This window comes from Galleria mellonella, unplaced genomic scaffold (assembly GCF_026898425.1).
Source record: "Galleria mellonella isolate WM207_F2 unplaced genomic scaffold, CSIRO_AGI_GalMel_v1 utg56, whole genome shotgun sequence".
In the NCBI taxonomy this organism is placed as follows: domain Eukaryota; kingdom Metazoa; phylum Arthropoda; class Insecta; order Lepidoptera; family Pyralidae; genus Galleria; species Galleria mellonella.
Genome location: NW_026442117.1, coordinates 1,449,276 through 1,473,613, shown reverse-complemented (window position 1 = coordinate 1,473,613; position 24,338 = coordinate 1,449,276). Strand labels below are relative to the sequence as shown.

The following is a 24,338-nucleotide window of genomic DNA, read 5'->3' as shown; positions in this document are numbered from 1 at the left end:
TCTTGTCAATAAGTGCTACACAATGACATGAGTCGCTTAGTCTTTGAATAGATCGAAGTTAAGTGAAACCAGACACCAAAAATCTGGAGGTATCCAGACCAATCTAAATTGGCCTGACCGAGAATCGAAACCGGGATCTCATTTGCAAGTTATTATAAATTGAAATTTTGTTCTTGAAAATTGTAAAAATCATTTGATAATCTCTGATTGGATCTTGTCATTTTAGAATCGATGAAATGGAAAACATCAACAGGCCCATGTTTGGTGGCGCTCACGGTGATAAATTCGAAGCTAAGTGCGATCAGATAGAGCATATGTTCCAAGATGCACTGAATAATGTTAAACGGGTGTCCTACTCTATCCTCGACGTTCAAGCACCGTCGTGGTACGATGACATATTGCAATTCAGGACTGTTATTAAAGATATCGAGGTAAAATAAGAAATTGAGGAATTTAAAAGGATCCAAAATCAAAAAGAAAAATATTAATTATTATTTTCTTTGTGGTTTTTGAATTACAGATAATAATAGAAAATCTTGTAGAGACAGTGTTTGAAGGTGTTAATCACGTGGAAGAAGCCGTGGTTGCTTTGTATTCGTTGAATAATTATTCGAAAAGGAAAAATTTGAAGCGTATCTTTAAAAGAAAAACTGCCGAGGTAAAAAGGCATTGATAGACGATATATATATATATATATATATATATATATATATATATATATATATATATATATATTTCTGACAAAATTTATATATATATATAAAAATGAAGTTAAAGAATAATATTTAAAATTTTGAAAAAAATATAATACTAAGAAATAACAGTTAATTGCTTTGCCTAAGAAAAAGTGATATTATTTTTTTATTATAAGTAAAGCTCTATGTAATGTGAATATTTTCTAATGAAGTAACAGCTATAACTTTAAAGATTTATGATCCCTACCGTTACTTTAAGTTTTTTCAGACCCTCTTCCAAACACAAGCATGAATACATGAACGAAAAGTCTTTATTGTTCCTTTCAAAAAATTATAGAGATTAAAATATTAACAATACGTATGAATATTTATTAAACTTATTATCGCAAGATGCGCGCGCAATCGCGCGCATCTTATGCGATTGAACCTGACCAAGCGCCATGTTATATATATATATATATATATATATATATATATATATATATATATATATATATATATAACAAAATGTTTGTCTGCTTGTTTTTAAAATTTAATTATATTATAAAATTTGACATATATTATAAAGTTGATAAATGTATATAATAAATATTGGTGAGTATTATCTCACCACAAGTCAAAAGACGACATTTTCACTTAAATTAATATAATTAATAAATATATATATATATATAACAAGCGTGTTTTATAAACACCAGGCAACAAAAAGGAATATATAATAATATCTAAATCTGAAACCTACTAAATACTTAACTACTATACTACTTAATATTTTTGTTTATTGAAAACATTTATTTATTTATTTATTCACCACGCCGGCATACACAGGCCAACAGTGTATGCCGGCTGCAAATCCAGCGACCCGGTGGTTGTCGCGTCCGGAGTAGAAGCCGGGGTAATGGGGTACGCCCCGAAGCCCTCGCCCGCCCACACATCATCTGGCGGCCAAAGCCCTTGATTGATTATATATTTTTATTTTATTATATATTAGGTGTTAGCATGTTTGTTTTCTATGTTTTCTATTTAGGTATGGGCAATGTTCAGTGAAGAAGTGCAAGAGGCAAAGAAGGACATGGTGTCAACTCGCAGTCAGCACCCCGCTGACCTTCCCGCCTTCGCCGGCAGGGCTATTGTTCAGCGAATGAGGAAGAATCGACTTCTTTACTTGAAGAAGGTAAGGCAATACTTGTAGATGAGGGCGAAAGGATTATTAGTAATGGAGACTAAGGCCTCCATTACTAGCAATATACCTAACCAGGTCGACCTCCACCTGGTCAAACCATCATGCTGAATTCCATCACGATGGACTAACTGGCTTGCTTTCATCCTCACCTATCATCCGTCACTGGTGCCCCTAGTGAATACCATTAACGCAGGTGGGGTTATCATTCCATTGTCATCAATTTAATAAAACACTCGTAGACGAGTGGCAAATGAATATGTCGATAGATACGTTTTTGCTACTACATGCCTGAGAAACAGCAACGTCTGGCAACTTATTCTTTCTTATGAAAATGTATCTATCAGTATATATTTATTTGCAATTTGTTTAAAGTGGATAGAATCAATGATATTTCAATTAAAACAGCATACCTAGCGTCTATGTTAAAAAAAAATTACCTTACTATCGTTTTCCTATATCTTTTTGGGGATGGGCAGCAGCGTCCCACTTAAAACATCACCAAAGCCTAACTGCGGTTACCAACCCGGCTGCCTAGCGTGGTAACTGCCGGCAAAACCTCTCAATCTATGACGGAGGCCTATGTTCAGCAGTGGGAGACTTTGTATAAAAGTCGATTGCTTGGGTACCTCTGTCCCATTCGTGTTTCTACCGTGAAGTAGTTGTGTTTGCATGGCTGTGTTTCGGTTTGAAGGGTGGGATATGGCGTGAATTTACTGGGTACAGAGGAATAACACCTGAGTCCTCAGGAATGGCAACACATGGGCGGTATCATGGGCGAAACAGTATACTCTGTTATGTCCATGGTACTGCTCATGTCTATAGGCGACGGTTACCACTTTCCATCAGGTGGGCCGTCAGCTTATTTGCCATTTTAAGTTGCATAAAAAATCCACATTCATACTTGACATCTTGCTTACAACATTGTATTGTTTCCTCTCTGAGTATTTTTTTTGATGGATGATAATGGAATGATAACCCCGCCTGCGCTAATGGGACACGCTGGCGGGGCACCAGTGAAGGGTGATCGATGAAGATGAAAAGAGGCCAGTTAGCCAATCATGATGAATCCATCAAGAATAAACCATGATAGTTTCCAGGGAGAACCGCGAGGAGGTCGACCTGGTTGGGTATATTGCTAGCAATGGGATTTCTTCCCATTCTGGATACCCTCTCTCTGAGTATTACGTGGGCATTTAAATAATCATTTTTTAGGTGATGACTGACGCATCTGTATGGCTAATGCCTTGCAGCAATTCCGAGGATGTAATCATGCATGTCAACAGACTCGTGGGGGCCATCGATGTCGCTGTTAGAGAACTCTTCATATCATGGACGGTACTGACTTTTTTCAGTTTGTATAATTTTTTTTTTATGGATGATGATGGAATGGTAACCCCACCCGTGCTATCGGTATACACCGGCGGGGCACCAGTGAAGGACGACAGGTGAGGATGAAGTAGGTCAGTTAGCTCATCGTGACGAATTCAACAAGAATTGTTCACGATGGTTTCCAGGGGGAACCACGTAGAGGTCGACCTAATAAGGCATATTGCTAGCAATGGGGCTATCAAACTCCATTGCTAACAATCCCTTTCCCCCCAGTTTGTATAATTTCTATTGGCCTTATGGTCCCGGTATAGAATAGGCCGCCCCTTCCTTTCCCGTGTGTGTCGTAAGAGGCAACTAAGGAAGGGCGAGGGATGTAGCAGCGTACCTCTTAAAACATCTCCAAAGCCTAACTGCAGTTGCCAATCCGTCTGCCAAGCGTGGCAACTACTGGCAAAACTCCATAAGGAGAGGCTTATGTTCAGCAGTGGACAGTTAAAGGCTGCTATGATGATGATGATAATTTCTATAATAAGTTATTATTAAAATATCTATTTGAGGTTTTAAACTTCATATTTTTTGGTCTCACACAAAATTTATAACGATTAAAGTCTGTCCTTTTGTAAAACAAAACCTTAAACTATAATCATAACCAAAATTTTTCGAGAGCCTATTTCTGTTATTGCCAGCACAATTTCGATGAAAAATGTGGAGCGGGCCTGAATAAAACCCTGATGCGGAAGAGCGTAGAAAACCCTGGTTTACTTGAGTGTAATATTGACGTGTAAGTAAATTAGAGTATCGTTGAATTTAGGTCTAACTTGAATGAATCTTGCTGTATGATTCCGACATAGAATAGACCACACCTTTGTTTCCCATGGGTGTTGTAAGAGGCGAGTAAGGGAACTAAATGGTCGAGGAATAGGCACCAGCGTCCTTCTTAAAACGTCACTAAAAGCCTAACTGCGGTTGTCAACCCGTCTGCCAAGCGTGACAGCCACTGTCAAAACTTCTCCTATGGGAAAGGCTATGTTTAACAATGAACAATTAACAGCTTTGGTGATGGTGAAATAATTACTTTAACGCTACCTGAGAAATGTTATTCCTTATTTTTCATTCTCTCTCTCTCATTTAGTAGCGTAAATGTATTCATTAATAAGATATTGCTTTCTAATAATAACTTTATTTTTTCCTTAAACAAATTTAGCCTGTAGTACAATATAACTATGACCCCACACTGGGCAAAGCCTAGTGGAAGTCAAAGCTAGGAATTTAACAGTTATAGTGCGGCGTACTCGTTCTATTTTACACTTGATGATAGCGTAAACATATCTTTTGAATACATTACAGTTTAGTTTGCTATTAGTATATTCGTTTAGACAATTGACAAATACATATGTGTATTTATAGATACGTTTTCGTTATCGCACATTAAAAGAAACCGAGACACTGAATGTTGCCGTCTCTTTGCTCTCGTATTATCGATAGATTTATCATCAACCACTTGCGTGATAACGGGAAGTAGGTTTCTAAGTTGATAGATTTATTTTTAAATAAATCATACTACCTTGAGGTTGTTTATTAGCTACCCGTACTAGATAACAGTATTAATTTCTTGAAAATGCTCTTAATAAAAGATTACTTGTCCACGGACAAACTTCGTTTTAACCTCACCTATTAGTACATTTTAGTCCAATGATTATAAAATAACTAAAATTGTATGCAAGTCAGCTACACGAATGCTAATTTTGTCAAAATATCCTTCCGATCTTCCTGCCGTGGCTTTCCGTAGAAACTCCAGCGTGGATTCTTCAAAATGGGAGTATAAGGTAGGGGAGTCCGTTTCTACACAGGTGAGCAGTTGAGATGGGGAAGGGAGCTGCACTTATTCTTCAAATCCTCACCATGGAAATCGTAGTCTTAAGTCGGGGTAAGCTGCGGTAATGATGTAACGCAATTGCGGTTCAGGCGCCATGTCGCTCATTGTGAAGGCTGTAAATGCCACATTGTCAGGCCCATGAGAGGTCAATCGAGTTTCAGAGCTAAGGGTAGGCGCGCGTTGTCTATAGACTGCGGTAACCCCATTTACAATCAGCTTGTTTGCCACCATATCATAATAGTATAAAAAAAACCAAATATCCTAAGCATATGCGGTAGGTCTTTGTCTTTGTGATCAATTTTTTATATAGTTTTACTAGCTGACTCGGCAAACGTTGTTTTACCATGTACATTATTTCGAGAACTATACATGAAAATATATCGTACTACAATTATAATACTGGATTGCCATCTTGCAACCTTATTGCGGTATATAAAAATCGTGATTAAAAAACAGGGGTTGATCATAAAAACGTGAAAATTTGAATTTGTATGTATTTTTCAATCCTTAATCATAATAAAATAAAAATAAAAAAATTGTCCAAAAAGTAAAAAAATCATATTTAGGTGTGGGTCACCTTTATCATTGAGGGGTATGAAAAATAGATGTTGGCCGATTCTCAGACCTACCCGATATGCACACAAAATTTCATAAAAATCGGTAAAACCGTTTTGGAGGAATTTGGTAACAAACACCGCGACACGAGAATTTTATATACAAGAATAAATTTTGTTTTTAGAAATATTTTGGAATTGTGCAAAGAGGCTGCTCATTGGGAGAATTTGGAAATGGACTTGCCTCTTCATGCTTTCCAGGTAATATATACTTATTAAAAACGAAGATATAATTTACCGGCGTCACTTGACTTAATACATATTTATTTCTTTAGGTATATATGAAAAGCAAGACAGTATTCTATGTTTATGAAAGTGTACTAGCTGTGGTGAAGGGATACAATAAAATATTGGATTCTTTGTCTGATGAAGAGCGGCTGCTTTTCAAGCCTCTGACAGCGGTAAGCAACTAGATCACCTCATATTTAAAACTTATTGATCCGACAAACCGTTATCGATTTAAAAAATTGCCAGCTATTGTAATTTATAATGACGCACTTACGCTTATCAACAAATACCATTTTTTCCTATAGATAAAACTTTTATAAAATACTATCAACCAGCCCCGGATTTTTTACAGAAAATGTTACTCCGAAGAGATGTAGCTTATGGTAAAATTGGTTCCGTAGTTTTTAAGTTAAATCGTAACAAACAAAAAATTTATCGTCTTTCCTCGTTATACATAATATTAATTTACATTCATACACTATCTAAACTTTCGGACCCTAACGCTAACAGACAGACGCGGTAGAGGACTTTGTTTTATAATATGCAGTGATGTAACTGTACTGTTACCGAGGGGAAGGGATTGCTAGTAATGCAGACTACCAGTCCCATTGTTACCAATATACCCTGTCAAGTCGACCTCCACGTGGTCCCTCCTGGAAACCAACGTGCCGAATTTCAGGTGCGTTCATCACGATGGGCTAACTGACCTGCCCTTTCATTTTCATTCTAACCTATCATCCCTCACTGGTGTCCCACCAGGGTATCCCGTTAGCGCAGGCGGTTAGGCAGGAGTTACCATTTCATTATTATTCATAAAAAAAAAACTGTACTGTTACGTCATTATACAGATTGATACACAAACATTATAAAAAAATGTTTATTCTAATATCACATTATTTTCATTAAGTATATAAGGTCATAGAGAAATAATAACATAATTGGAATAATTAATAATTAATAACGATTGATAAATTCTTGGCATAAACAACTAATTAGGCAACCTAAAATTCATAGATAAATCAAACTTGAAATTAATTATTTTTTAACTTAAACATTCATCCAAATGTGCATTCATATCTGCCGTTTCAATCATCTCAAGACAGCACGGGCAAGGTGTTTTGGTCCCGGTAGCATTCATAGTCATTGTATCATCAAATATATCATCTTCATCATCATCAATTATAATAGTGTTGTTAGCGAAACTAGTGGAGGCGCCTTCAATAGGAATAGTCGTGTTGTTGTTGAAAAATGAAATACAATCTTCAAGATGCTCTCCTATTTCTTTCTCAATTTCCAATCCACAACAAGGACATTTTTGCCTAGTTGATTCTCTAACAATATCCCTACTAGTGCCCGGTTCAATCTTCACAGATGGAATTATTGTCTCTGTCGCGACATCGTCCGGGAATGATGGTACAAATGCGGTATCTACTTCTTTTGTCTTCTCCACAGGGACTATAAAATTATCAGATTTCCTAATTTGTTTATCAAACATTATCTTTTTGACAATCGATTTTACTTTAACATCAACTGGGTCGAATGATACAGAGTCGACTTGACCTGAATCTTGAGAAAGTTCTTTTTTAATTTGAGTATTTTCAATTTCTATATTCGTTAAATCAATGGAAATATTACGTTTTGGATAAACATTTTCGTATTTTTTAGTGTCTTCAATTTTTATGGGTTTAACTGGATAGTTTTTCTCAATAGATTGACTAGATTGTATTGGTTGAACAACAGCACTTTGGTCATCTTGACTTAACTGCTCTATTACTTCCTTATTTAAACATTCATCTAAATGCCTATTTATTAGATCACTAACTACTTTTTCTTTACATACAGGACACGCTACCAAATCGGTTTTTACAGGTACTGCTACAATCTTTTTATTATGATCTGTTTGACATACTTTGAAGTCTTGTCCATATACATCTTTCAATACAGAAGTTGCTGTATTTTTAAAGTAATTATCAATTCTCTTCACTTTCACTGGAGGAGAATCAATATTTGAATTAGATTTATTTTTACTTGGCTTCACTAAATTACTTGTACCAGATACTGAATTATTATGAATCAATTGTTTTCCTTTTGGGGAATCAGGCGGGCTGTTTGTGTTCCCAGGAAAGAATTTTTTCGCCCAAATATCTCTTACAGTCTCCACTACATCAACTGACTTAGTCCGTTTTCTACTGCCAGCAATAGTTTGACCAGTACCACTAAATGGAATATGTGTCTTCTTTGGGCTATTTTGAGGGCTAAATGTAACACCTTTGGTTACAACAACTGTATTTTTGCTATTACTTTTAACGGAGGTAGTGGAAATTGTTTTAGTGTTTTTTATTATTGGCGTAAGAGGTTTTCGGTCATCCTTTGAAATATTGTTTATTGTTCTAATATTTTTATCAATTAATTTATTGTTATTATTAATATATTTTGTAATATCAGCCTTTATTTTAGGTGCAGTTGTTTTTGAAGAGGCTTTTTTCTTTTTTTCAGGTTCCTTGATTTTAATAAATGTGCCACCACACGTTCTTTGGTGTGTTGACCACCAATAATCTTTAGGACCTGGAGCACTGTTGCATGAACGACGAACAACACCAAAATATGGTTTCCTAGTTTGACATGGACCATTACATCTCCACCAATGTGTTAGGTACAATTTTACCTGAAAAATATTTGCTGCTTTAATTACTTGAATATTTTACATGAAAATTTTATTCCAATCTTTGTATAAATGTTCAAATGTGAAGAGAAAATATCATCAATATTTATTATTTTAGGCAACATGTTATTTAATTACATCTCATCAAATTTTAATGTGGCAAACCTGTGAGATGCCAAGGTAGGTGACACTCTTTCACTTGCTACTACATTATCGACACTCTGCTATTGTTTTATTTGCCAATTGCATATCCTATGCCATCACTAAATACAACAGTATTCATACAACAATATTAGTAAATGTAATTTCAATTCTTTATTTATTATTCTTACCTCATCATGGAAGTCATGATAGATAGTTATATTCAAACCAGCAGATCTATTAATTCTGTACATATGAGCCTGGAAGTTGGGACCGTGGCCATCCCTCTCCCGGTCTTGGCATGTGATGAAGAGATATGCATGTATCATCTCATGGAGGAGTGTCTCGATGAGATCTTTACGACTACGCAGCTTGAGCAGTGGTTCACTAAGTGCTATATCACAGAGCCCCCCTCTTCCTTCATATCTATAACACACATTTAAACAAATATATCAAAAATTACCTCTTTGTATATATATATATATCTTTTAATTTATATAAATATCAGATCTCTGTAAAACCTAATGTCATGTTGCTTAAAAAATCTTTTTTTTAAGCAACATGAAATTACAAACTGGTTAACTTAACTACATATTATTGGGGAGGGAAGGGACTATTAGTCCACAACTACCAGTCTCATTGTTAGCAATGTACCCTGGCAGGTTGACCTCCACATGGTCCCTCTTGGAAACCATCATGCTGAATTCCAGGTGTCATCACAATAGGCTAACTGTTCTACCTTTTCATTCTCATCTATCATCCCTCACTGGTGCCTTGTCAGTGTATACCATTAGCTCAGGCAGAATTACCATTACATTGTCATCAAATTAATAAGCTACAAATTATTTATGACTTCAGAACTAGTTTGTAGTTTTTTTCTAATTAATTTAATAACTTTATTAGTGTTCCCTTCTTCCTTATCCCAATTATTTGATGGTCAGCATAATATAATTTTATTTATATTACACAAAGTTTTTGATCAGCTGCCTGCTTTGGCATTGGGAGTAAAGTTGGTAAAAAAAGAATGAAGAACTTATTTAAGAAAAAGAAAAGAGACACTGTAGTTGTCAAGGAGATACTGGTTAAATACTGCCACTCTCAGGGGTTTGCTTAACCCACGTTCCTTACTCTAGAACCAGATAGATCATTAAAAGAGAACACACACCTAGCAAAATTTGTGTACTTGATTTATCAATTAAACATAACTAAATAAAAAATAAATTGATATGTAGATAAATCTCCACTATTTCTACCATTATTAGCTGTATCAAATATGGTCAAATTACTCTGTTATTCACTAAATTCCCATCAGTTTTTTTTTTTATGGGTGAAAATGGTATGCTAACCCTGTCTGCGCTATGATATACACTGGAGGAGTAATAGTAAAGGGTGACAGGTGAAGATGAAGGCAGGTCAGTTGGCTCATAGTAATCAATTGAATTAAAATGGCTATGGCTTCCAGGGGAACCGCGTGGAGGTTGACCTGATAGGGTGTATTGCTAGCAATGGGGCTGTTAAATCTCATTACTAACAATCCCCCCTCCGGGGGGGAGGGGGGCATCAAATCTGTTGTGCCATTTCAGTATGACCCAAATAGCAAACATCTTTACAAATTTATAGTGTATTAGTAGGAGAATAGATTTGATTCTTTTGTGTCAACTGTACTTACGAGCATATACCAGCACAAGAATACATCCTCTTGCTCCACCTGACCACAACTCTATTAGATAGTTTTGTACTGAAAAACAATTTGTCGAATTGTAAAAATAATATATGTACATTCGGAGTAGGATCGATCAATTCCAGTTCTGGGTCGCCCAAGTTCATAGTAGACATTGTGTTTAGATGTCATTTATATTTAGTTTAAGAATAAATAGTTTTGCCGCGTTTCAAATTGTTTTTTATTTTCAAACTTTATTTCTTTTATTCACTTGCTTTTTTTTTTTTTTTTTAGTACGTTTGTTCCGTTGTGGAACAGGCTAAGGTCGGAGACCATGCTGCCTAGTCTTTAAAATGAATACATATTCACTTGCTTCAGACAAAATTTGAATAGAGTGACAGTGCTGACATTTTACATGACACTTTTTTCTTCTTTGTGGAAACATGACATTAATGAATTTATGTACTGTCAAGTACTTTAATGTGACAGCAGGGACCCATTATCCTTAATCTATAGATTAATAAAAATTACTATTTTAGTAGAAATTTAGTATTTATGTATGAAAAACTTTGCTTTGAAATTATAAAATTCCGTACAATTATTAAGAAAAGCATTGTACTTTTTAATATGAGACATTTTAAAAAACGTATATTGTTCTATTTTTAATTTTATAGCTTTTAAAGCTTACTAATTTTATTTTTGTTTTTATTAGGAATTATATTTTTGAAGACAGATTTTTACTAAAGATTTGTTCGTTATACACAGATTTAAAAATATTTTTTTATTATATTTTTCTTAACAACATTTATTTATTTTGCAGGCATGTGAGAAAAAAGTTCAACCGGGAATTACCAAATTAACTTGGACTTCCACAATGTCTGATTCTTATATTGCTGATTGCGTAACGCAAATCGGGGAAGTTAGTATTTTAACTTAATTGTAATATATGTAATTTTGTTATAATATTATAATTTAAATACAAACATTGCCACAATCATACCCTCAACACTGAATAAGCGATAATAGATGAATGAATACATCTGTTTATGACAATTGCATGACCATCGCAACGTAGCGATAGGCTATAATATTGCTTTACATGAAATTACGAAGTCATAAATTTAAGAAACTACCTTTACAAATAAATTCGAATTTAAAGATTTATGACTCAAGATCTTCATTATCCGGTTTCTCATAACACACTAATACGTCTAAGATTAAATACTGTACAATGTTTCTGTTCTGTTAGAGGCAGAGACAGATAAACTAAACTAAAATATTAATTATACTCAGGGCCGTGCCTGACGGGCGTTCATTGCGTGCACCGCACGCAGGCGGCCGAAATTAAGAGGCGGCCAAATCGTTTTTTTTTTTTTTTTTTTGACAACACAGGGGGCAAACGAGCATGCGGCTCACCTGATGGTAAGTGACTACCGCCGCCCATGATCACCCACAACACCAGCGGCATTGCAGGTGTGCTGCCGGCCTTTTAAAAAGGAATATACTCTTTTCTTGAAGGTTATGTTGTCGTATCGGTTCGGAAATACTGCTGCTGGAAGTTGATTCCAAAGAATGGTTGTGCGTGGAAGAAAGTGCCTTGAAAAACGCACGGTGGAAGACCGCCACTCGTCCAGATGATTGGGATGAAACTTTAGTTTGTGGCGGGTTGTACGGTGGTGAAAATCAGCAGCAGGTATCAATCCGAACAATTCCTCAGAACACTATGATAAATTCGGTAGAAGATGCACAGAGACGCAACATCTCTGCGCAGTTTCAATGGGTTTTAAGTCGGACAGTATATATGGCGTTGACTATCGATAATTCGAGCCGCCCGACTTTGAATGCGGTCTAACGGAAGGAGTTGGTACTGTGGCGCTCCTGCCCACATATGAGAACAGTATTCCATATGCGGCCTGACTTGGGCTTTATATAATTTCAGGCGGTGTTCTGGCATGAAATATCGTCTCACCCTATTGAGCACTCCTAACTTTTTGGAAGCTATCTTAGCCTTCTCCTCCAGATGACCGCAAAACTGGACGTCGCAAGATATATCAACAATATATATCAAGATAAATCGTTACAAGTTGTTTACTGGGCAAAAATACAATCGGTTTGTTTTCATTAAGATACGAAGTAAAAACAGTTTCTCTAATCTAATCTATCTAAAAAGAGTTTCTCAGAAATAAGAAATGTATAAAAACTGATTAGGTCGTTGTAGTATTTATATACCTAGTCATGCAGCGAATCCGAATTTTTTCGAACATTGCACGAGCGACGAGCCGAAATAGTTTTTTCAATTGACCGATTGATTTTTTTCCCGGTTTGATGCCCTGTGTATAATAATAAACATTAAAAATTAAAGTAGTTTTTTTTAATGTTATCCTGGGGGCGGCCATACAGACTGGCACGCAGGCGGCCATATACCCAGGCACAGCCCTGATTATACTATAATTATTAATACCTGTCAAGTAATATTATTCCTGAATTCTTGAACTGAATCGCTCTACACTATATTTTATCATACAAAATTTTACTAATATCGAGTATTTATTTTACAGCTTCAAGATTTTTTGACAACTTATAAAAACTGTAATGTTAATCTAGTTAAAATAATGGAAAAAATATGTGACACGCCGCTTATAGAATTTGACATATATAACATATTTGAAATAAATGTACTTCGAGAAAATATTCGTACCATGGAAATTGAAGCTGCTGATAAAATTCTAGATATGTATAAGGAAATAATAACGTATCTCGTTATTGTATATGAAGGATTTGAAACTTATATTACTCAGGTATTTTTATGGTATATCAGTTCCAGTAAAGCCAGTCTCACCGTACCATGATTTTAGTTTTAATTTCTGCATAATACAAATATTTATTTGCCTGGATATATGTTGTCAACATAACAATTTATAACAGAAACAAATTTAGATATATAAGGTGTTATCTTGCGGAAGTCCATTTCACTGTTTAAATTTTTTTTTAAATCTGCTACCATTAGTATATATGTGACTGTTAACATTCAAAGATTGAACACCACTATTTTGTCAGAAGTTCCGCTTGTGGAATAAAAATTGAAATTTCAATTAATTATTTCTATCAAATTATATAGTAACTACTCGATAGTCTACTTTGTTTGGGACCAGACACTTAAGAGTAATTATACCATTAGATATTATGTCCAGTGGTACTCGTATAATCACTTTTAGGCATATTTGTATATTTATTTTGTGAATAAATAAATCAATAAAATATAAATATTTTGCACATTACAATTTCTTTACAAAACTTAAATTAGGGGTAGGTAATAAATATATGGAGCAGTATGTGGTAGAAATACTTGGTACGGCGCAGTGCTAACGCTGTGTAAATCACATTTTCCACTTTACTTCACTGCGTGTGTTGTTTTGTAATCTTAGAAATATTTATCCTTATCTCTTATAATATTGAATTCGACAGATGGCTGAACATTGGGTCAAATACATAAGAAGATTTGATCGTCTCTTAGAAGATGCATTAAGATTAGCTATCAAAGCCACTATGCAGAATATGTACAAGTGTGTTCACGGTGATGGTATGTTTATACATTGAATTAATACCTGTTTCATCTTATGCACATCAGTACACAACAAGCTATAATCTATAATCTTTACTAAAAAAAGTAAGTTACAAAACTTAACTGTAGTTCCCATATGAGTCCCAGGTGGGCCTCTAACTGAGGAAGCTATTAAATTATATACACTTTTATAAATTTGATATTCCTATTACAGTGATTGAATAGTTATAATTTTAATATTAATAAATATATAGGGAGGAAAGGGATTGTTAGTTATATACCCAGCCAGATCGACCTCCTCACGGATTTTCCTGGAAACTCTCATGGTTAATTTCTTATGAATTTATTATGATGGGCTAACTGGCCTGTTTTCATTCTCATCGATCACCCCTCACTGGTGCTCCGCCAGCGTATCAAGTTAGCGTAGGCCATTACTATTCCATTTTCACTCATTAAAAAAAAGTGTAACTATGTGAAAAAGTCTGTAACAAAGGCTACCAAGGACATGTTACACATCACATCAGATCATAATATTGTAATACAGTATTAAATCAAAATTAAAATATTATTTTTATTCTCGTATAAAAAAAATAAGAAATTATTCAATAATTATTATTTTTAGGAACAATGGCACCATCTCCACTAATCAAAATGAACCTGTATTTAAGTGATAAAACAATAATATTCGTGCCAACACCACATGAGATACGAGACACCTTTAATACAATTCTTGAAGAAATTGTTCACATTACTAGTACTATACCAAGACTTTACGAGAAATTCGCCTTACCGTCGGCAGGACTGAAGAGATTTTACGAAGCTATACAAATTGATCCAGATTGTAATAAGTTGCAATCTTTGATTGACGCTGGTAAATACTACGTGGTTGTTATTGTAAATATTTTAAAAGAAATTTTATAATAATGGCTTTTCCCTGATTTTTGGAAGATACTTTACGAAAGAATCTTCAGCTATTTTTTATATTAATCTTAGTGTCTAAACTGGTATTATATATATTTTTTTATGTTATGCTTTTTATTCTTGAGTTAGTTACAATAGACTACTTAGAAACTTACAATCGATGAAAAAACGATTCTTGAGTGACGAGCCTGTAAAAGTAAACATAGTGTAGGACAACTCGTCATTAAATAGAGTGACAACCTCAAATGCATTTGAGGGAATCGTGTGGATACAGGTGGCTGTACTAGAGCGTGCCTTATGGCACTCCATTGGGAACACCTAGGTTCAACAGTAGACATTTAATAACTGATATAATGGTAATAGGGAATATTTTATATTAATTCTGTGTTAATTTTGATTAATTTCAGAAATTGAATTCAACATTAATCTTGTGAATGATCACATACGAATGTGGGATCCATATTCTCACATTTGGAAAGTAAATAAAAACGAATTCTTGGAACAATATCGTAAAGAAAAGCATATAGCAGCTGATTTCGACGCTTTAATTATTAATTACAGTAACTTAGCGAATACTGTTCAAATTCAAGAAACAATCAATCAGGTTACACCATCAACTTTATTTATGTTTGTCTATTTTTATAATATAAACACTTAAGATGCATATTGTTATGTGGTCATCCAAAATTAATCAAAGCACTTTTTATATTTTATAGATTCATTTTATAACTCTAAATTCAAGCAAACTGAAGAAGTCAATTATTGCGCATTGCTTACAATGGCAAGTTAAACTAGGAGAATTACTCCGCAAGATTACAGAAGAAGACATTGACAATGTTTATTATTATGTGGAAAAAAACAGCGAGGAGGCCATGAAGGTATTTTTGAAGTAATTATTTACGTTTATTGAAGAATTGTTAAATGAAATTTAATATTTTTTTGCTTTATTACAGATGCCTGCAGATTTAAAAGAACTTGCAACTGCAATATCAACTTACGAACGCTTAGTGTCCGACGTTAGTCGATTTGAAAAAACTTTTCCACCAATCTCAGACCAAATGATAACGCTTGGTAATTTTACTTGTATTTAAAATACTTTAGCATTAGTTTATGAAGTACATCCAATGTTGTATTGATAATCTAATAATATAAATTTTAACTGATTTGTATTGTAGCAAAATTTGAAGTGGAGCTAAGTTCGGATATGGTGACACGTCATGAAAATATTCCTATAATTTGGGCAGAATATTTAACTGTTTTAGAAGAAGCTAAGAAAGCTTTAGAAATGAATAAAGACAAATTTAAAACTGAACTTCTGGAACAGGCGGAGGTATTTTGTATTTTTTTTTTCTAACCTATTCTAATTAATATATTAAGTTTCCAATTCTATAATAAATAATTATCAGGTATTTAAAGAAGCTGCAAAAGAATTTTGCGAAGATTTTTATAGAACTGCTCCTTGTAGCTCGGATATAAGTGGTAAAGATGCTATGTCTCAACTCAAAGCTTTCAGACAACAACTTAATGCACTACGAGCTCAAGAGCAACAAATTCGAGATGGACTAGCTGTATTTAATTTAACGTAATTATTACTGTAACTTATCTATATGTATTTTAGAGTGAATGGAATCTTAGTCAATATACATAATAATGTACTAGTTCAGAATACCTATGAATTCTTATATACATATATCTGAGTTGTTAATTATAGTACGTTATTTACATTAATGCTTGATACTCATCTCCAAAGGACTCCAGTGAATCTGGATCTTCAAAAAATGGAGAAGGAGTTGGAGAAATTGGAAGAAGTATGGGGCCTAGTGTTTCAATGGGAAGAGTCCTGGGAGAAATATAAAACCCAGACATTCTGGGAGATGGAAACTGATGAAATGGAGGAAAACGTTATGTTTTTATTCCGGTAAATAAATATTTTTATTTAAAACTTTTATCCGCGGCTTCACGTGTGCGCGTAAAATTACAAAATGTTTTATTTCTTTATAATAATTATTTTTATGTCAGACTTTTTGGTCATTTATAAAAGCCGATTTATAAACTTCATTCCCTTTTATTTATGTTTTTTCCCTTTCATACATACATACATACATATCTGTCACGCCTGTCTCCCATTAGGGTAGGCAGAAACAATGGAACGCCAAATGCTTCGATTCAAACAAACCTCTTTCGCTTCTTCCACATTCATCAATCTTGTCATACACGCTCGTCGTTACGGGTTTATAATTTGGCCCTTCTTCAGCACGTCGCCTATTTGGTCGACATACGTCCGTCTTACCGACATCTCCATTCATTCTTGCTCGATAAATCTCTTTCGTAATTCTTCTTTCATCCATCCTCTCCAAATGACCAAACCAACGCAACATTCCTTTTTCGATTTTTGTCACTACATCGTCTTTCAGTCCACACTTCTCTCTAATCACACTGTTTTCCCTTTCCTTTAAACTTATCCTTGCTAGTTATTCTGTTTGAGTCATAAATTGTTTTATTTGCGCCACTAATACAGTTGTGTTTATTTATGTATGTATATATTTGTTTAATATATTATTATTAATAATTATATGTTTACAATATATTAGATATTAATTTTTATATTTCCTCAATTCAATAATGCAGCGTCTACTTATTTCTTAGTTTGCCCAATGGTTGACTGGTAAGGGACATCGTCCGGTCTTAAGTACCATATGTACATAACTTTTCTGTTCATTAAAGTAAATAAATAAATAAATACACTACAATGTTGGTTCACTGTAACGGCCAACAGTCGATAAATATCTCCGATTACTTCATTAGAATTTTTAGTCATGAGCATATTTATACAATTTTATCTTATGAATCAAATAAAAATTCTTAAGCAATTATGAATATTAAATTAATTTTTTTAGGAACTTCAATCGCCTTTCACGTCAGCTCAAAGATAAAGGTTGGGAAATTATTGATATAACCAGAGTTAAGGTTGATGCGTTTTGCCGAACCCTTCCATTGATTGGAGACTTGAAAAACCCATGTATGAGAGAACGTCATTGGCACAGGATTAAGACACTTATGGGGGTGTTAGTCTCAAATGATTTTTTTATTAATAAATCAATAAATTCCTACTTATTATTTTAAAAATAAATTTAGGAATTTTAAAACAAATCTTTAATTTCATTGCCCGTTTTCTTTCTTATGCATGTACAGAGAATTCGATCAAAATTCTGAAGACTTCAAACTAGAGCTAATAATGCGCCTAAATTTTCAAGCTTACGCTGAAGATATTGCAGAAATATCAAACGCTGCGACTATGGAATTGAATATTGAAAATGGCCTTAAAACTATTAGAGAAGTTTGGAAGAATACTACATATGAAATGCAACATCATAAAGGAGAGATGTATAGAATAAAAAATGTTGAAGATGTTATGCAGGTTCGCTTTAGTATAAAATGTTCGACTAACTTGCGTTTCCAGTACTTATATCAATAAAGGATTAACTCGTATTTAAAGCTTTTCCCGACATTGTGCTCTTCGGCAACATCATTGCAATAATACTTTTAAATCTCTTACACCGACGCAGATAAATTAATTGATATTTTTATTTAAGTACTTTACTGATGCCCTTATATAGCATACTTTTAATTCTAATTATAATACTTATTACTCTCTTTTCATCCTATTTTTATAATAAGTCATTGAGACACTTAATTAAAATAACATTTATAAAATTTGTATAGTTCTTGGAAGATCATCAAGTTCAATTATCATCGATGAAGTCTACTAAATATGTGGAACCCTTCATAAAAGAAGTAGATTATTGGGAAAAGTCGTTAGGATATATTGCAGAATGTATTGAGGTTTGTAGCTATCATCAGCGTACTAGCCTTTAATTGCCTACTGCTAAATATAAGCCTCCTCCTTAGAGGGTTTTGCTAAAAATTGCCACGCTTGGCAACCGCAGTTAGACTTTGGAGATGTTTTAAAAGAATGCTGCTGCCTATCCCTCGCCCTTCCTTAGCCGCCTGTTACGATACCCACAGGAAAAAAAGGTATCACGTATTCTATTGTATTTGTAGCTATATTAAACTTTAATTTTTTAGATATAGAATCGGTTATTTATACTACCGTAACTAATTAATAATTTTCCTTTCTATTAAAATAGATTGCTTTACAAGTACAACGAAGGTATCTTTATTTGGAAAGCATCTTCAGTGGAGAAGATATTAGAAAACAATTGCCAAGTGAAGTGCAAATATTTGATAATCTCACTGCTGATTGGACTGAAATAACTAGCAAGTAAATAATTGTTATACATTTATAATTATAATCCATCTTTAGTATGTTTCAAATTGAACAATAACGATGACCCAAAAACAGAGTATTAGTAATCAGAAGGAAAATTTTCGAAAAGTAGCTGCTTAGGTATTTTAGTCCCAGTAACAAATTAATTGTAAATTGTAAAATTTTATACTGACAATTTTTTTTTGTAAATTTTACATAATCACACACATCACACATTTATATTAACTATAATTAGAATCCACGTCCTCATTTATAATAATAATAATTTTTATTTCGGACTTTTCGATCCATTAATGTAGAGTAGCGTCTCTTACTACCTTCTTGATATTACTGCTGACTTTACTTCTTAATTAACAGTATGAATGCTGGCAAGGATGCTATAGAAGCTTGTTTGTACAAACCTGCACCATACGTTTTCAATAAACTTAATAAAATGGTTGATAATCTTGATGGAATATTAAGAGCACTGGAGAAGTATCTAGAAACTAAACGACAATTGTTCCCAAGGTTTTATTTTATATCAAATGATGATCTTTTAGAAATTCTTGGCAATTCTAAAAAACCACAATTAATACAAGTTCATCTAAAGAAACTGTTCGACAATGTTAACAAAATAAGAATTGATAAGGTAAGTAACGTATTCTTAAATTTTTAATTAAGATACTTAACACACCATATATATACCGACTGTTTCTAGGTAAAGTCATGAAACTAAAAAACGCAAAAATCTTTTTGTCGGTTATAAGGTTGTAACTTTTAATGTTTTGGAAACGTAGAATATAGATACTTAGAAGTCAATCCATTGTTTAGCATGAAATGTTAAATTTGGATCATATATGCGGTTTTAATTTATATGTAATTAAAACCAAACTATATCCCGAGAGCAGTGTTATTTTTTTAAATGAATTGTACTAAATTTATATTAATATATTTTATATAAATTTAGTACAACTCATTTTATGAGTAAATAAAAGAATAAAAATCAAATAATCAAAAGTGTTTCCCAAACAACATGTGGAATCTGGAAGTTCTGGTGATTTCAGAATCGAAAATGACGATTTAAATTTTGTACGTGATTTATTTTATTTGTAATTTTACCAAAAATACTTTTTTCAATATTGCCCTTGTAACTTTAACTTAAACCTTTAATAAAATCTGCTCATGTCGATTATTTTTGGTGGTGTTATTCTTTTTTTTTAGGATATGATTAGATAGAAGCTTTTGCTAAAATTATTGTAAAAGTTGGAAACGACACCAATGACATTAAAGGCATATTGAACCTGGCTTTACCAAGAAAAACTTCGAGATGCATAATTAATCTACTTTTAGAAAACTTAAACATTACACACACAATACACAATTCAAATCTTGTAAAAATAAAAATATTTTCAGTAGTTTTACATAGATTAGTCTGGCAATTCAGAATTGTCTGTTGTCATAGATTAAGATAGCACTTGTTGTTGTCAGTTTTATCAGGTGATTGATTGACAATATGTTGTCATTAGCCAAGTCTCTTTTAATCTGTGGTCAACTGTCAATCGAACCCCAATTACTTTTTCTATTTTGACTTTTGTGTTCAATTTTTATATAAATAAACAAACAATTAATCGTTATTACGAAATCTGTATTTTTTTTTTTAAATTTCCGCCTTTACGTCTAAACGTTAAATAAACGTTCAATATATTAATTACCGAGTGTCAGCAATTTAAAATCATAATGACTGAAGAGGTCATTTCTAAATGCTATTTTATTCCAAGAAGTACGATGGTAAGTACTTAAAAATACCTATAGTTTCTCTCTTTATTATATTGGTTAGTTCAGTTGTTACTAGTTACCCTGACGTAAAAATGTTATTGGTACTTTATTATTCTAACCTTACACAACCCTCGTGTTTTTTTTTATGACTGAGAATGGAAGTAGTAACCCTACCTGCGCGATGATAAGTGAGGATGAAACAAAGTCAGCCTATTGTGATGAATTCTACAAGAAGAGAACCACGTGGTGTTTTATAGGGTTGCTAGCAATGGAATTTTTAAAGTCTATTACTAACAATTCCTATCTTAATATATACATTGATAAGCTATGCTTAACCCGTTTACCACCTTCAGACGGGCTATATGCTTGTTTACAGCTGTAGTAGTACGTTGCTATGGGCCAGATGACCTACCTTTATTTTTACCTGTCATCCTTCACTGGCTCCTCTCTAGCATATACCTACCGATAGTGCAGGTGAAGTTACCATTTCATGTTCTCCCTTTAGAAAGAAAAAACACAGTAGTAATTAAGAAAACCATTTCAAGCTTATAATACAATATTTTTATTTAACAGAACAAAGTGTGCGATATATTGGATAATCCACTTGAACGTGAGTACTTTTTATGCAGAAGGAACCTTCTCAAAATGCAAAGCAACATAATTAGTCAAAGACGGCACAGAATGCAAATGCCTTCCAATGACATGTTTCATTTTGCAATACATAGAGCCATCTATTCACATAATTGGAACAAATTGCTGTATTTACTGAAGAAATATCCAATATGGCACCATTATCGCCCAGCTATAGGAACAATGCAGGATACTATTAATAATTATCTAAGGGTAAGTCCGTAGGAATAAAATTTATTAATTTATTTCCACATTATTGCACCAATTAAAAATAATAAATACAGTAAATTTTAATAGGAAGTAATATGAAAGGCCTCCTTATTGCTAAACAATCTCTTCCACACACCCTTTGGGTAGAGGATTAAATTTGCATGTATATAGTAATTTTTTTTTATTAATGCTATATATGTATAAAGGAACAACAGGTTTGTGCAATTGGAAAAAGTGTTCATAGTTTATATAAGAGTTTTAGTTCTTATATTTTTATATATTTTTTAATTAAATTTTATAATATAATTAGGTGAAATAAATGTTGTTTTCTCAGCAATGGAATTAAATATTTATAATATTATTGTTGTATATCAATAATTCAATGTGTCAGTGTTTTTCTAGAACCATCCTCGCTGTTATAACTTTTTTTTGGAAAAAGCTATTATTATATAGGATACTTACAAATAACCTATCATCAGTTGTAATATGCCATTCACAATAAAAAAACCATGATTAGTTTGTGTTATTCCTTATTTGATATATAACAATTATAAATAAAAATAAGTAATACTATGTGATTTTAACTGTGATCAAAAGTGTGGTGCCCCTATGGGATGTCACATGTCTTATGTGCTTACTTTTTTTTATACAACTTAGAATGGCAAACAAGCTGACGGCCCTCCTGATGGAAAGTGGTAACCGTCGCCTATACATATGAGCAATACAATGGACATAACAGAGTATACTGTTTCGCCCATGATACCCCCCATGCGTTGCCATTCCTGAGGACACGGGTGTTATTTCTCTGTACCCTGTAAATTCACGCCATATCCCACCCTTTAAACCGAAACACAGCCATGCAAACACAACTGCTTCATGGTAGAAACACGAATGGGACAGAGGTTCCCAAGCAATCGATTTTTATACAAAGTCTCCCTTTTACTTATTATAATATATAATTTGTACTACATGGCAAGCGAATAAATATAATATAAAATATGGTACAATGTTATTTTATAAACATTTGTCATTTTAAATACTTATTTTATAAAATTTCAACTTTAATTTTAGGCTATGGTGATTTTGCTGATGTATCACCCCACAGCGAAAGCAAAATCATTACTTGAAGATTACTTCCACAAGGCCTGCACGTGTCGCACTGAAGTGGAAAAGAAAGCCTTCATGAGGGTCCTGCTGACTCTACCAGAGAAGTTCTTGTTCAAAATAGATCCCCAAACCAAGCGGTGGATAAATGAAGACGATTATACTGCAAAAGAATACTAGGATAGTTAATTACTTATAAAAATTCAATATGTGATATGATTGCTGTGTAGGACTTTAATTTATTATTTGTGTTAAAAAATTATTAGGTTGATAAAAATATTTTTCCATTTGGAATCTTGCATTACAGTTAATTATAACCAACCAGCTTTTTTATAAAAAAATAATATTACAAAACTTTACAAGAAGGAATGAGAAGAAATAAATATTGTTATATATTATATGTTTCATTTAAATATATGAATTTTGTTAATTTTATCCATTTCAAATCAGTGCATTTTTTTTTATACTACTTAGAATGGCAAACAAGCTGACGACCCACCTGATGGAAAGTGGTAACCGTCGCCTATAGACATAAGCAGTACTGTGGACATAATAGAGTATACTGTTTCGCCCATGATACCCCACATGCGTTGCCATTCCTGAGGACTCGGGTGTTATTTCTCTGTACCCTATTCTATTCTATAATTCAAGTTATTTTTCTTTTACTGTCATTATATTTTACAATTTCTGTGAAACGCAATTTTGTAATGAGGATTGTTCACTTAAATAGTAAATCTTGTTTTATTATTTTTGTGTGTTTTTTATTATAAACTAGTGACCCGCCTAGGCTTTGCACCGGTGTTATTTAGAAACAATGTTATGTCAATATTACTATTGTATCAGTCTATGCTATATATATTTTTTATGCAACTTAGAATGACAAACAAGCTGACGACCCACCTGATGGGAAGTGGTAACCGTTGCCTATACACATGAGCAGTACCATGGACATAACAGAATATACTGTTTCGCCCATGATACCCCCATGCGTTGCCGTTCCTGAGGACTCTGGTGTTATTCCCCTGTATCCTGTAAATCCACGCTATAGCTTTCTAAACTCCATATAATTTGTATATATATTTTTTAATACAATACAATAGTTATTATATTGTAACAATACAAAAGCTACCTGTATAAAATAGAATGCCATCGCTGACTTTTTTGTAATCCGTTGTTGTAAAGAGAAAAAATATGTATACGGCGTAGTTTAAAATATAGGTATAATCGGGGTGAAAGGGATTGTTAACAATGGAGTTTAACAGCCCCATAGCTAGCAATATGCCCTATTCCCGGTTCCCCTGGAAACCATCGTGAATAATTCTTGTTGAATTCGTCACGATGGGCTAATTGACCTGCTTCATTCTATCTACATATCATCTCTCGCTAGTGCTCTGCCAGTAAGGTACACCGATAGCGCGGGCGGGGTTACCATTTCATTACCTCCTGTTAAAAAAAAAGAAAAAATATGTAGATATAATCT

General features: G+C 33.4%; 3 protein-coding genes across 4 annotated transcripts in view; 2 read left to right on the top strand and 1 right to left on the bottom strand.

Moving 5' to 3' along the window:
• LOC113522343 (dynein axonemal heavy chain 2) overlaps nucleotides 1–24,338 on the top strand; it is an 82,013-nt gene that overhangs the window by 4,309 nt on the left and 53,366 nt on the right. Inside the window, 22 exon segments of the mRNA XM_052899075.1 lie at nucleotides 227–431; nucleotides 521–658; nucleotides 1,723–1,869; nucleotides 3,091–3,213; nucleotides 3,894–3,988; nucleotides 5,823–5,898; nucleotides 5,973–6,098; nucleotides 11,209–11,307; nucleotides 12,947–13,186; nucleotides 13,854–13,968; nucleotides 14,573–14,821; nucleotides 15,279–15,475; nucleotides 15,588–15,749; nucleotides 15,825–15,942; nucleotides 16,047–16,201; nucleotides 16,278–16,453; nucleotides 16,622–16,789; nucleotides 17,769–17,936; nucleotides 18,064–18,289; nucleotides 18,595–18,714; nucleotides 19,020–19,153; nucleotides 19,517–19,787. Coding sequence (XP_052755035.1) covers nucleotides 227–431; nucleotides 521–658; nucleotides 1,723–1,869; nucleotides 3,091–3,213; nucleotides 3,894–3,988; nucleotides 5,823–5,898; nucleotides 5,973–6,098; nucleotides 11,209–11,307; nucleotides 12,947–13,186; nucleotides 13,854–13,968; nucleotides 14,573–14,821; nucleotides 15,279–15,475; nucleotides 15,588–15,749; nucleotides 15,825–15,942; nucleotides 16,047–16,201; nucleotides 16,278–16,453; nucleotides 16,622–16,789; nucleotides 17,769–17,936; nucleotides 18,064–18,289; nucleotides 18,595–18,714; nucleotides 19,020–19,153; nucleotides 19,517–19,787 — 3,508 coding nt within the window.
• LOC113512345 (DNA-dependent metalloprotease dvc-1) lies at nucleotides 6,846–10,659 on the bottom strand. Its single transcript, XM_026896161.3, has 3 exons — nucleotides 10,398–10,659; nucleotides 8,920–9,154; nucleotides 6,846–8,590 (listed from the first exon to the last, which is right to left on the bottom strand). The coding sequence occupies exons 1-3, from the start codon at nucleotides 10,562–10,564 to the stop codon at nucleotides 6,968–6,970; spliced, it is 2,025 nt and encodes a 674-aa protein (XP_026751962.2). The 5' UTR covers nucleotides 10,565–10,659; the 3' UTR covers nucleotides 6,846–6,967.
• Nucleotides 20,678–23,607, top strand: LOC116412637 (uncharacterized). 2 transcript variants are annotated; one of them, XM_031906929.2, is made up of 3 exons: nucleotides 20,678–20,926; nucleotides 21,488–21,757; nucleotides 22,826–23,607. In XM_031906929.2, exons 1-3 carry the CDS (start codon nucleotides 20,876–20,878, stop codon nucleotides 23,036–23,038), a joined length of 534 nt encoding a protein of 177 aa, XP_031762789.1. In that variant the 5' UTR covers nucleotides 20,678–20,875; the 3' UTR covers nucleotides 23,039–23,607. The 2 variants fall into 2 exon arrangements, with proteins under 2 accessions (XP_031762789.1, XP_052755033.1); XM_052899073.1 differs by lacking the exon at nucleotides 20,678–20,926 and adding an exon at nucleotides 21,031–21,388.

Coding starts and splice junctions, on each gene's coding strand:
- LOC113512345 (XM_026896161.3), bottom strand. CDS start 10,564: ATGTCTACTATGAACTTGGGCGACCCAGAACTGGAATTGATCGATCCT. Junction 9,155..10,397: donor TCTTGTGCTGGTATATGCTC/GTAAGTACAGTT, acceptor TGTGTGTTATAG/ATATGAAGGAAGAGGGGGGC. Junction 8,591..8,919: donor ATCATGACTTCCATGATGAG/GTAAGAATAATA, acceptor AATATTTTTCAG/GTAAAATTGTACCTAACACA.
- LOC116412637 (XM_052899073.1), top strand. CDS start 21,242: ATGCTTAACCCGTTTACCACCTTCAGACGGGCTATATGCTTGTTTACA. Junction 21,389..21,487: donor TATACCTACCGATAGTGCAG/GTGAAGTTACCA, acceptor TTTATTTAACAG/AACAAAGTGTGCGATATATT. Junction 21,758..22,825: donor CTATTAATAATTATCTAAGG/GTAAGTCCGTAG, acceptor CTTTAATTTTAG/GCTATGGTGATTTTGCTGAT.